Source organism: Belonocnema kinseyi, chromosome 3 (assembly GCF_010883055.1).
Source record: "Belonocnema kinseyi isolate 2016_QV_RU_SX_M_011 chromosome 3, B_treatae_v1, whole genome shotgun sequence".
NCBI lineage: Eukaryota > Metazoa > Arthropoda > Insecta > Hymenoptera > Cynipidae > Belonocnema > Belonocnema kinseyi.
The window spans coordinates 1,931,108-1,944,442 of NC_046659.1; the positions used below are offsets into that span (position 1 = coordinate 1,931,108).

The following is a 13,335-nucleotide window of genomic DNA, read 5'->3' on the forward strand; positions in this document are numbered from 1 at the left end:
GAAGGGCGCACAATACTCCTGCCGGAAATAGGCAACTTAGCTGACCCGAAGAACTACAGGCCAATAACTTGTCTGAACACGCTTTATAAGATATTCACAGCTTTCCGAAATGATAGGATTGTTCGGGCAATTGAACCTGTGTGCCAAGAAATGTATGAACAACGAGGCTCAAAGAAAGGCGTAGCCGGATGTCGGGAGAACCTGCTCATCGATAGATGTGTCTGCAAAGATGCAGCATTCTACCAGCGTGACCTATCGATGGCCCGGATTGATTATCGAAAAGCTTTCGATTCCACATCCCATAGACTTATCATCTGTATTTTGGAAATCTTAAAGGTTCATCCGCAAATAGTTGGGTGCATAGAGAAATTGATTCCGCTTTGGAAAACCAGATTTACTATCTCATCTGGCAAAAATCGTGTGACAACTAACAAGGTCACGTTTCAAAGAGGTGTCTTTCAGGGCGACACCATGAGCCCACTCCTCTTTTGCCTTACATTATTGCTACTATCTCTAGCACTGCGCCATTCCGACGGGTACTTGTGTGGCAAACCTGCAGATCGAAAGTACAAGGTCACTCATGTATTTTACATGGACGATCTTAAGATCTATGCTAAAAACAGCGAGCAACTGCATCTAGCTCTGGGGATTGTCGAACGACATACTAAGGAAATTGGAATGGAATTTGGGTTAGACAAATGCTCCAAGGTTTATTTGAAGCGAGGAAAACCTAATGGCATCCCTGAAGATCCTGAGCTCGTTGATAGAAGCGCCATATGACATCTTTGCGATGGAGAGACTTATACATACCTGGCGTACCACAGAGCCGCAATCAGGATTTCACATCTATAAAGGATACTCTTCGAAGCAGATACAAAGGTCTCATTTGACAGATTTGGTCTTTCGAACTGTCGACGAGGAACAAAGTATCTGCAACGAACATGCTTGCCGTCCCGGTACTACTCTATTCATTTGGTGTAGTTCCATGGACGAAGAACGAGCTCAGATCTCTTGATATCGGGACGAGAAAGGTTATGCATATGAACCAAAGCATGCATCTTAAGTCTTCCTTTCCGCGACTGTACATCCCACGCCGTCAAGGGGGTCGCGGAACATTGAGTCTTGAATGTCTTCACAACAGGATTATTCTGGGTACAGTGTCTTGTGAGCTAACGTTTGCTTTCCTTAAACCACCCGGATTGAAGTCTGGTACAGAGGGTTTCATTTTTCCATGCCAAGACAGTGTCATTTCCACCTTAACATACCGTCGCCACATTTTGAGCCAAGACATTCTCGATGATAGCTGCAGGGCATGCCATGCACACGCCGAGCATTTAGCTCACATACTATCTATTTGTCCAACACACGCGGGAATGACCTACATTCAAAGGCACAATCCGGCACTAAGAGTGCTTTATTACCATCCACGATTGTACCCGGAATATTCTGTTAAACTGATCGTTCTTATCATCGGCGCTCTTGGAGGTGCCAAGCTTTCACTTGCTAAAGGCCTAAAAAGCTTTAGGGTCCACGAGGCTTTTGCTGGATCGTCCTATTGATTCCTTTACAGACTGTAACCACCTATCTCACGGTTGTGAGACTGAAATTTTACCGCGATTTCGCGGGAAGCGGGTGCAATTTTTCACATTAGCACCCGCTCCCGGTGAAATTCTGTGGTTGTCCTTATGACAAATTTTTTATTATATATATAATTATCTTAATAGAAATTTGTATTTCACAAAAACGAACAGAAACTACTCATGTAAACATATTTTGTGGAAAAATTAGAAGGAATTAAAACAATAAAAAAATAAGTCATGTAATAATATAATTAAAAATAACCTTGGCAACAAAATGGAAATTTCCAGCCTACTGATCGGAGTAAGGGATATTAAAAGGTTGAAAATATGTTCGCCTGCCCAGATTATAACACAAGTATCAATCCTTAGGAAAATAGGAAAGTATTTGTTTCGGAGATAATCCTATTCTTTCGTTGGGAACTTCTCCTCATGGAAAATTAGCAGATTTAAACAAGTTACATAATGCTCAATCTTTCGTTTGAATCTGAAACTTTTAGTTTTTCTCTACTCTTCTCTTACTGGGTTTATATTAAGTTGGTAAAAAATTCCATTACAACGAAGAGCTCTAGATGAATGTTACAGTACTCAGTGAATAGAGTTAATTTTGTATCTTGATATTTTTTTATAAAACCAACTCTTTTAAAAAAAACGACACATTTAACATTTAACATTTGACATTTAACATTAAGATTGTCAGCAAGCTACTTAATTAATTTAAAAAATCAAATCGGATTGTCTCAAAATGGACTGATTTCTCGAAGAAACACCCATGACTTGCTAATTCAGCGGAAAATTCTACATAAGATGCAACATCGAAATCGACAGGAAATATAACGGCACGCTCCTGGCTCCTAGAATTAACAATAATATTCTAACATGGCTACAATGAGCACGAGCGCGCTTCGTACAAAAATGTATCACACGAGCGAGTGCGTCGCGTACATACTTCCAGCCAGCCAATTACATCTGTTTGGAGGCGATCTTAAAAAAAATAAATATGGATAATTCTATCAAAAAGAAAGTTTAAAAAAGTATTTTATAAATGGATTTCAATTAACTTTTTAAATTATTTCAATTATATGCTAACCTCGTAGGATGTATACCAATGAAGTTAGGCATGACTTTATTTTAGAACTTTTAATTACCTCTACTGTTTATAAAAATAATTAATTTTTCATCTATATTATACAACTAATTTTTAAAAATAAAATATTGCTCTAATCAGATACGTAGCAGATGAACTTTTATTTTGTTTTCATTTTTCTCTAAAAAAAATGCAAAAGAGAGTTTTTATATGTATATTGCACGGTAATATAACAATGAAGTGACTATAAAAATGTACTTATTTGCTTATATCTTGAGACCGCCATAAATTCCAGAGGGATTTCACGCAGATTCCAAATCATGTAATTTTTCTGAACAAGAATCATTAACAGTAACGCCTGTCAATCCCGCATTTGTCGAAATGGGTACATCATCCCGACTAAAACTTTTTTTACGTCCGGCGACTTGAAATAAAACACTACATTCATTCTATTATATAGAATAGATTAGGTCACACACCAGTTTTACTAATTTGCTTGAACCAGAGCAGTGCGGCACCAGCTGATTTGATTGGAATGTAGGCTACATGTTAGGTAGTATAGGTATAGTTCGAATCCCCAGGGAGTACGATTTTTCAAAATGCTTAAATATTATTAGATATTTTTAACCCTACGACTCACGTATATCTCCAGGTTAGATTAGGAATAATCGCATTCACCATTCCGTACAAAATATAGACAGGTACGGATATGATCCGGATTGATCTGAATCGCAGTGAAATTTTGCCCGATGTTTTACGTAATCAATCACACACTGAATGTGAGGTGCGTACTCTGTTTTCCAAAGTTTTTGCTGCATTATAAACACCACGATTGGTGGTTCCGAGGTCTGGTTCTTTAAAAAAATCTCGACGATGCGCGTCATCCAGTTGAGCTCAATTTTCAGCCTTGAGAAAAACCTGGATATTAATGTTTCTCATCATCAAAAAGAATCGCTGTTCCTCTACTGGATATCTGTTCTGCCTCTATTTTTCTGTTTTCGTCTTATTCCGACTCCGTTAGAGTTGCCACTCCACGTGTATAACCATTTTTCCGGAAGTCATCGACACGGGGTGGCAAGAGTTGTTGCAAAAAGTGCGAGATCGTCATTTTTCCTAGATGTACTAGTTAAACCACTACTTCCGGTGACAGTCCAGCCTTCGGAACGGTTTCTTAGGCCTTGATTTGGGTTTTCTTTTTCGGGGCCATTTCTGGTCCACGGTCCGTGACTGCTTACTTAGTTTGTAGCAATGTTCATCAATAACCATCGGTACAGGGAAACTCTATCCGTAACAGATCCGCTAGCCTGGCCAATGCTACATTGTAAATCAATCAATTAATGAATCAATTATATTCCGACATTGTTCTCTTTTCTGTACAAGATCTGTTCCTTGTTCTTGTAAAGAAGCCCATACCAAAACGGGGCGGGTAAGAGTACAGGGGTTTTCAATAAGGACTTTTATTACAGTCAAGGTGAACAATTGGTTCCAACTTGCTGAAGAGAACAAAGTAAAAAACAAACTAATCAGGAAAACTACTACTTAGAAATATTATGGTAAATGCTTATACTGCAACGAGAGTATTAATAGGATCTTCATGATTTTGAACATATTTATTTGACGTCAAGAATAAAAAATTTTATTTTGAAACAGAAAAACGCTGCAAATGAATGTTTTCGATAATTATCGTTCACTGATTCAGATTCAGTAATAAAGTATTATTTACCTCATTATTTTATTTGTATACACATAGTTTTTAAATAATAATTACCTATTCGAATGATATCAGGAAGAGAAATTACATCAACAGCAAAAACGGTTACCAGCAGCCAGTATTTAGCCATTGCAAAGCACTGAACGTTATTTGTTGTTTTCTCTGCAATTAGCCTTAAATTCCTGAAAAAAAATTTAGTAGCAGTTTTTTTTTAATTTTCAGAAAGCTGGTTCATAAGAGTATTATCAATATAATCGCAATTGTACAGAAAATCAACAAACTTTTATGTAAAATTGTATTCGCAATTTACTGAAAAGACAAACATACTACAAAAACATTCAACATAAAGAAGCTTTTCTATGTCTGTGCCAGAAAACAAACATAGCTAAAGGCATATAAAAATGTTATAGACTATTTTTATCATCTTTTTAGGGTAATGATTTATGTCCCTGGATTATTTCTTCTGCATGCTAAAGTTAGATCACTGAATGGGCACCCGGAATATTAACCTCATGGGAAAATTAAAATCGTTTTGGGGGAAAAAATAACTATTTGAACCATTATTTATAGTTTGCTGCAGTTTAAAAATGTAAAACAGAGACTCAAGGGTGCCACTAGACAAAAAACAAAATGTCATATATTGCATATTTTTTGCTATTTTTTACCGAAAATTTTCTTTTTTGCTGTATTAGATTTAGAGAAAATAGGGCTATAAAAATCATAAAAAATGATTAAATTAAACAAAATGACTAGGTTAGATTTTTAAGCTATTTTTTTACTCTACAATGGGCTATGGATCGCTTTGGTAAAATCGACCCTTATTTTTTTTAATTACCCTCTGTGATGAAAAAAAAGTATTATAAAAATGACTAGGCTAGATTTTTCTGCTGTTTTTTTTTTCTTTTTAATGTGATATGAAACACTTTTGTGAAATCAACCCTTATTTTAAATAGCAACACCCCTGTGCTGCAAAAGCGAATTTTAAATAAAGGAACTATCGAAATGGAAAACACTTATAAAATATAAACACGGTATTTCAAAAGCATAAATGAGAAGAAAAATTATTGCTTACGCCTAATAGTTAAAAAAACAACCCCCGTATTTGTATTCGAATGCAAACTTGCATACTGATGCGAAAAATTGTATAAATTAACTGTTGGGACATTTGTCCTCTTGATTTTTGTGCTCTTTCATTATTCTCCATTGTCATATCAATCGCTTTTGTAAAATTAACCCGAGGGGCTTGTCACTGAGATTTTAAGTGACTCACGAAATACCCTGTGGAAATTAACTGTTGGGACATTTGTCCTCTTGATTTTTGTGCTCTTTCATTATTCTCCATTGTCATATCAATCGCTTTTGTAAAATTAACCCGAGGGGCTGGTCACTGAGATTTCAAGTGAATCCCGGACTTACGAAATACCCTGTGGAGGTTAGTATATAATTAATCTTTTTCGATGCACCTTGTAATGCCCTTAATGAACTTTCAGCTCCACAATTGTGTCTCTCAAGCTAGCACTTCTACTAACGAAATTCCCCAATTTTTTACATTCTCATCATTTATGATTGACAAAGTATTAGAGTTGTCCGAAATTTGACATCACAGTTTTTCAACGTATCTTCAAGTTTCAAGACCCCCTGCATCCGAAAATCAGATTTTTACGATGGCGTCTATCTGTCTGTCTGTCCGGCCGGCCGTCCGTCCGTAAACACGATAGCTTTCGAAAAAATAAAAGGATCAAATCCATCTTTGGCACACTTTTTTTAGGTTCTAAAAGAAAGGACGAGTTCGTTAACCAGCCATTCCTAATAAAAATTCAAAAAGTGAGCGCATTTCGAAAATTTTTTAAACCGCTTTTTTTTTAATTTGAAAATTCTATGTACGGAAATTTATATTAATAAAAAGAACAAACAATTTATTTTAATGATTTTTTTCGATAAAAAGAAAATTCTCAGAGTTATGGCGTTTTCAAAAAATTTTAAATCAACCGAAAATCCAAATTTTAAGCCAAAAAACGCACGATATGAAAGAAAGTCATTACAAGAAAAATATTTATTTTTGGTAGCTCTACAAGATTATCATAACAAAATTTTGGATTTTCTTGAAAAATCAAAAATTCAATTTTGGATTGCCCAAAAAATAATGAAAAATCCAAAATTCCATTTTGTGGACAAACTATGTAGGATACGAAAAAAGATCAATCAGCAAAAATTGTTATCCCAAGAAAGATCTACAATTTCGTTAAGAATCACTTCTTGATAGGATGCGTACTTTTTGCTTTATTTGTGAACGATCACATTGAAAATAAAAAATAATTAAATAAAAATGTGTGGAAAAACGACGAAAGTTAAGAAAAAAAAGATTCAACAATACCTGTTTACAAATGTCTGTTGGAAATTGAGCGCGCAGCGCGAGTGTCACGATGAGAATGTGTACCTCAAAGCCTTCAGAGCTTTGAGAAACTCAATCTTCGACTATAATTAATTAAGTAGACAATTCATAATATGAAGACGCATATAAATACTGCCATTTAAAAGAGATCTTTTTGATAACGTTTTATTGAAACATTCCGAATGCAAAGAATAAATATCCGAGCGCAAATATCCGAGCTGGCTTGCATAAACCTTGCACCTCCGCTGTATGAAAACTAAAAAAAAAAAGAAAACACGTCAGAATTTATGGCTTTTTTGGGTTTTTGAACGCAACAACAATCAATTACCAAAATCTACCCCTACTGAAAATAAAACTAACCCCTATATAAAAACTCAAATTCGGAAAAAACAAAGAACACCAGATTTGAGGCTTATTTTGGACTACCGAATGTACGAAAAAAATGCAAAAACCACCCTGATTTTCAAAAAATCACCCCCTTGCGAAAAATAAAATCTGCAAAACACAAAATGCCCCAGATTTTAGGCTTATTTTTGGCTCTCGAATTCACCAAATTAAAATTCAGAAAAACCACCACCATGCAGAAAAACAGCAAATCATTAGTAAAAACTTAAGCCTCGATATTGGCATTTTTGTAGAGCCCAAAAATCAGAGATTCCATTGAAACTGGAAAATTCTCAAAAAGATTATTTTTTCATAATTTCAAATCTGCGTGGTAGAGAGAGATAGATATGAGAGATAAGGGGTGAGTCCAATAATCGGAGTAGGTATTTTCGAGAAGCTCAAAAATCAGAGATTCGATTGACAATGGAAAATTCTCAAAATAATTATTTTTTGACAATTTCATATTTAAGTCAATCCTTTTTTTCATTACAGGGTATTGTTTTTTATATAAGGGTTAATTTTACACCAGCGATTGATATGACATTGGATAATAATGAAAGAGCACAAAAATCAAGATTTGAAAACAATTTTTGACATCAGTAGGCAGGTTTGCATTCGGATACAAATTAAGGGGTTGTTTTTGTAACTAATAGGGGTGAACAATAATTTTGCTTCTCGATTTTAAAAAAGAATTTCATAGCCCATTGTAGAGCAAAAAATAGAACAAAAATCTAAACTAGTCAATTTTGTTAATTTAATAATTTTTTAATGATTTTTGTAGAAGGCCCCGCTGAGTCGCCGGCAAGCTAGCGACGCCCTGTTTTCTCGAAAACTAATAGAGCGAAAAAAATGTTTTTGGTAAAAAATAGCAAAAAAATCTGCATCATATGAAATTTTGTTTTACGTTAGTGGGGCCGCTGCGTTGTCAAACATAAAAATGTACACTATAATTCTGGACAATACAAGAATGAAAGACAAAATGAAATGTTAAGTATATATAATGTACCATTTTTTTAACCCCTATTTCTTCTAAAAGTTATACATCTTGGTTTCTGCTTTCATTCACATTATTTTAAGACAATAATGTAGGGTAACAAATCTGTTTTGCTGACTTCATCGTAAATACATAAATTCAAAGTCCACAGCTGCCTTTTGTAATAAACAATATTCGACGAATGAACAGGGGTAGGCAGTGTTTTTTGTAGATTGAATGTTAAAACCATGGTATCTTCTCTTTCAGCGGCTCTTCGCACATCTTCCTTGAATTCAGCGTTGACTCGTTCAACGAGATTGGAATGCTCTTCTTTTTTCCTAAGGGTTTCTTCTTTAATGTCCTCGGAAACGCTTCTTCCTTTGAGTATGCATTGGAAATTGTCGCAAGTTTTACATGTGTCTGAGTGTTGGGGCTTAAAACTCAGGTTAAAACGGGTGTTAAATATGTGTCGAAACATTTATTCTTTTAAGATTGTTTTCTCTTTCGCTTGACGATCTTCTTTTTATAAGTTGCATAATTTCTTGAGATTCAAACCGGGATGAAGGAATTGTCGTTGAGAGTGACTAAGTCCATAATGAGACTCATATCTTGGGAATAAGTTGATGAATCTTGTTACTCCCAAAGTGTCTTCTCCTTTTCTTTTATTCGCAGGCGTTGCTCTCCCTCGTTTTTCAGTAGCACTTACTTTACTGTCAAGTAGCCTGTAAATGCACGTAAAGTCTCTTTTATTGGTTTCAACAATAGGGTTAGAGTCACTCTTTTTTTTGGCCATTGGGGACATAGACACGAACGACCGAATGAGTAAAGTTTTTTGGGACCAATCAGAGTTTTCATATTAAGCAGTGCAGATTTCTCTTTGGCGATTAATGTCGATGAACTCAGAAAATTGTTTTTGGCATTTACAGTTAACTTGTGCACAGAAGGATTTTTATGGAATTACTCGCCCTCGCACAGTTTTTCTTTCACTTCCGGTTTCAACAGCAACTTTTGCAAGATTCCGTTTGTACGTGTGAGGTTTCCTAATCCTCTTGCGAGGACGGACGCAACCGATTTCTGTAATAAATCGAAAATATCGATTATAGAATTTTTTCAAGCAATACGTGATAAATATAACGTATTGTGCAACTCAGCCAGAAATTCATGATTGGGCGATGAAGGGGCCCGACCCCGAAATTTGAAACAACAAATTTTTCCTAAACGAAAATGCTTTGAGTATTATTTCTGTATGATTTGGATAAAAACTCAAAAAATCAGTTTCGCTATTTTTTGGGTACTAGTTTGGTATAATTAGAGTATAAACTCGCGGAGTAAGTTTTGTTAGCTTTTAGGAAGTATTTTAGTATTATTTGAATATGAATTAGCAAAGTCATTTGCGGTTTATGTTGGGTATTATTTTGTAATTATTTGAGTATTTTCTGAAAAACAGATTTTGGAGTTTTCGTTATCTTTGGAAACGTGACGAAAATTACGAAAAACCTAAAAAAAATTGAAAGCCCGCAAAATCAAAATTCCCAGAAATTTGGAAGAAGGTTCCTGAAATTTCAAAATGTTAGAAGATTTTTAAATCACGAAATTTTCTAAATTACTGGAATTTTCTAATTTTTTATTTTAATTTTTTTCACTTTTTTAACGTTTCGAAACATAAAAAAATATATAAATTATTGTGTTTTCTACAAAATACAAAAATAATACCCAAAAAATACCGAAACTGATTCTGCGAGTTTATACCCAAATAATATCGGATTAATGCCCAAAAATAAACCCAAAAATTTTCAAAAATTTGCTTTTCTTAAAATATTTGTCCTTTCTCGAAGTTTTTTCGGCAACTCCTAAATTTTTCGAACATTTTCAAGTTTTCAAAATTTCACTGAAATCGTCAAAAAATTCTTAGAAATTTTCGATTTTCGATGAGTTTTTTTCGTTATTCGTATTTTTTTTACATTCCCATTCTAATAAGAAAATATTGGTTTTTTGTAAGATTTTACTTTGACGGTTTTCATCAAATCTCCACGTTTTAAGACCCGCCGAGTCAGAAAAAAAACGATTTTTACGAAGTTTTCTGCCTGTCTGTTTAAAGTCTGGAGTATGTAGTTCGCAGTCCGTATTGTGTAGGCACGATAACTTTCGAAAGATTGATCAGATTGGATTCTGCTTTGGCACACTTTTTAAGGCCTGAAAAGATAGAAAAAGTTCGTTCACCAGCTATTTTGGGTAAAAATTCGAAAAGTGAGCGCATTTTCCAAAATAATCGAGACTATTCTTTTTCAAGAATACCAAATTCTAGGTACGGCTATTTGTAGTACTCGAAAACGTGAACAGTGTATAGACCCACAAGATTACCATGAAAACTATTTGAATTTTGTCGAAAAGTTGAAAAATAAATTTTGTTCATACAAAAAATAATAAAAAATTCCATTTTTCTGTCAAGCTATTCAAAATAGGGAAAAAAATGATTTAACTAAAATTGAGCGCCCTGAAAAGATGGGGTGCGCGACTGTTGGTTCACGCGCTACGCGCTCGATATTATATTTTTCTCGCGCTTCGCACTCGATGATACTTTCATTTAACGCTACGTAATCGGTCTTTCTATTTACCCCATATTTGTGTGCAAGCCTTTTAACCAACCTAAAAAATGTATTTATTTTAATAAATTTATATTATTACCGTTCATAACATGTATTAGTATCAAAAAAAAACGTAGTTTCAATGTCATATTTTTATCATTAAAAGAAATTGCGCATTATATTAAAATAAAAATTATTATTAACAATTTTACTGCAACTTGTGTCATTTTTCCATCATTCAATTAGTTTATATTAAATGTAAATGTAATTTAGGCGGAAAATGTTGCAAATAAAATGTTATTTTAGCTTGTGTCCTTTTTCCATAAAGTTCATTGTTCAACTTTAAATATATTTTTATAACAGAGTTTATAACAAAATTCTAGATTTTTTTATTAAACAACTTTTGTCTTTGAATTTTGTTTGTCTCTTGTGTGCTTGATCCAACAATTTATTTTAAAAATTTTAATCTAATTTTTTACTGTTAAAAGAAAATCTGCTCGTCCTATCTAAAAATAAGTAATTAGAAATTTATAGTTCTTTTTGGGGTGAACAATTTTAATCTGTCAATTTTAGTTCGTACCTTGTGTCGTTTTTCAAAAAGTTTAATTTTTAAATTTTGCATGTTATTTTTTACTTTTAAAACAAAGCTGCGTGTTCTATCAAAAATGATTCATGACAAATTTAAATGAGTTTTCACTATTTTTTGCGAGAGCAACTTTTGTCTGTTTATTGTTTTCATAGCTTGTGTCGTTTATCCAAAACTTGAATTTTTTTTAATGTTGTTTTTTACGACTAAAAACAAAAACTGTGCGTCCTATCAAAAAGTTATTAATGACAGATTTTTAGATATTTTCAAGGCCCGCAATTTTAGTTATTTCGTTTTTTTTTTCGTATCTTGCATAGTTTGACCGCAAAATTGAATTTCATTTTTCATTCTTTTTGCATGATCGAAATTTGAATTTTCAAATTTTCGACAAAATAAAAAAATTTGTCTTGATAATCCTGTTGGGGTTTCAAAAATCAACGTTTTTGCTTTACCTTTTTCATATTATTCTTTGCTGAGCTCAAAATTTTCATTTTTGTTTATGTTTTTAGATTTTGAAAATCCTAGAGCTCTGATCTTTTTCTTTTTATGGGAAAATGTCATGAGGATAAACTGTTCGAGGTTCCGAGTACTTTAAATCGCCGTACGTGGCATTTTTAAATCTTGGAAAAAAATAGTCTCAAATATTATAAAAATGCGCTCAATTTTTGAATTTTCACCCAGAATAGCTGGCTTACGAACTCTTTCTTTCTCTTTAGGTTTAAACAAAGTGTGCCAAAGCAGAATTCAATCTGATCAATCTTACGAAAGTTATCATGCCAACACGATACACACTACAGACCAAATTTAATATATAATCTGTTTTACATAAAACCAATACCTTCTCATGAAGATGAGAATGCGAAAATTAAAGTTTTGGACAAACGACACAAGTTATGAAAATAATAAATAGACAAAAGTAGCTCTACCAAAAAATAACAAAACCTCATTCAAATTTGTCATAAATAATTTTTGATATAGTTGTTTACCAAAAAAATATCTACAAGTCTGTTATTAACTCTAATTATAAAAATATATTGAACGTAAAAAAAAATTTGGGGAAAACGATACAAGTTGCAGTAAAATGTTTAATAAGAATCTTTATTTTAATAGAATTTGCTTTTTTTTAATTATAGAAATAAGACAATAAAAATACTTTTCTTCCAATAGTAATGCATATTATGAATGGTAATAATATAATTGTATTGAAATGATATACATTTTTTAGGATGGCTAAGAATTAAATGTTATGAAAAATAAGAATCAAATATTAAAAGAATCATTGAAAAGGAGATTTGTACTTTAGTTTGCAATATCTGAATAAGGGGCATTATTCCTCAACTGTCCCAACTCAAAAAGTCATGTTTTTCGATTGTCTCTAAATTCTGGGAATATGTTCGCCTACCCAACAGTAGTTAATCCACAAACTTATAGACCAGGATTACCAACCCTCCCCAAGTGAGGGGGGGTTGAATTTTCAACCCCAATGCCTGCAGGGGTAGTTTCAAACGGTAGTTTCATCATATTTTATTATTTATGACAAAAAAAATTGTTTAAACAATTTTTTCAATAAATCAATTGTTTATTTAACTTTTTTCGCAATTTAGGCATCTACGATTTTTTTTAAATAGTCTCAAAAGAAAGCTTGACTTTTTTACTATGAAAAATGTCTAATAAGAAAATGGACAAATTGAAATTCATTGAGTTACAGAGCCGGTTGTAGAGGGAGTCCTCGCACTCGCACTCGGGCGTTATACGGCAGCATACCGCGGAACAGTTTTCAAGTATGCCATTTTTTTGTATTACTCACATTGATCCAAAATTGCATGAAGTCATCGGAAAAAACTATTCACTTAATCGAAAATATTGATTAATTGAGCGGTTGGGTGCAAGAACGGCTTACTTGAATTTTCAGAAGTCACTTGCTCTTCATTTGTTCTTCACGAAATTATGTGCAAAACAAAAGAAACACAAGTGACTTCTAAAAATACAAGCAAGCTGTTCTTGCATCCAACTACTCAATTGTTAATACAAATTTATGAA

The 13,335-nt window shown here is 33.4% G+C and overlaps 1 protein-coding gene across 2 annotated transcripts in view; it reads right to left on the reverse strand.

Moving 5' to 3' along the window:
• LOC117169694 (glutamate receptor ionotropic, kainate 2) overlaps positions 1-13,335 on the reverse strand; it is a 659,604-nt gene that overhangs the window by 595,256 nt on the left and 51,013 nt on the right. For both annotated transcript variants that reach the window (XM_033356181.1, XM_033356180.1), the window contains exon 2: positions 4,433-4,557. In XM_033356181.1, coding sequence (XP_033212072.1) covers positions 4,433-4,557 — 125 coding nt within the window. The remainder of the gene's footprint in view (positions 1-4,432; positions 4,558-13,335) is intronic.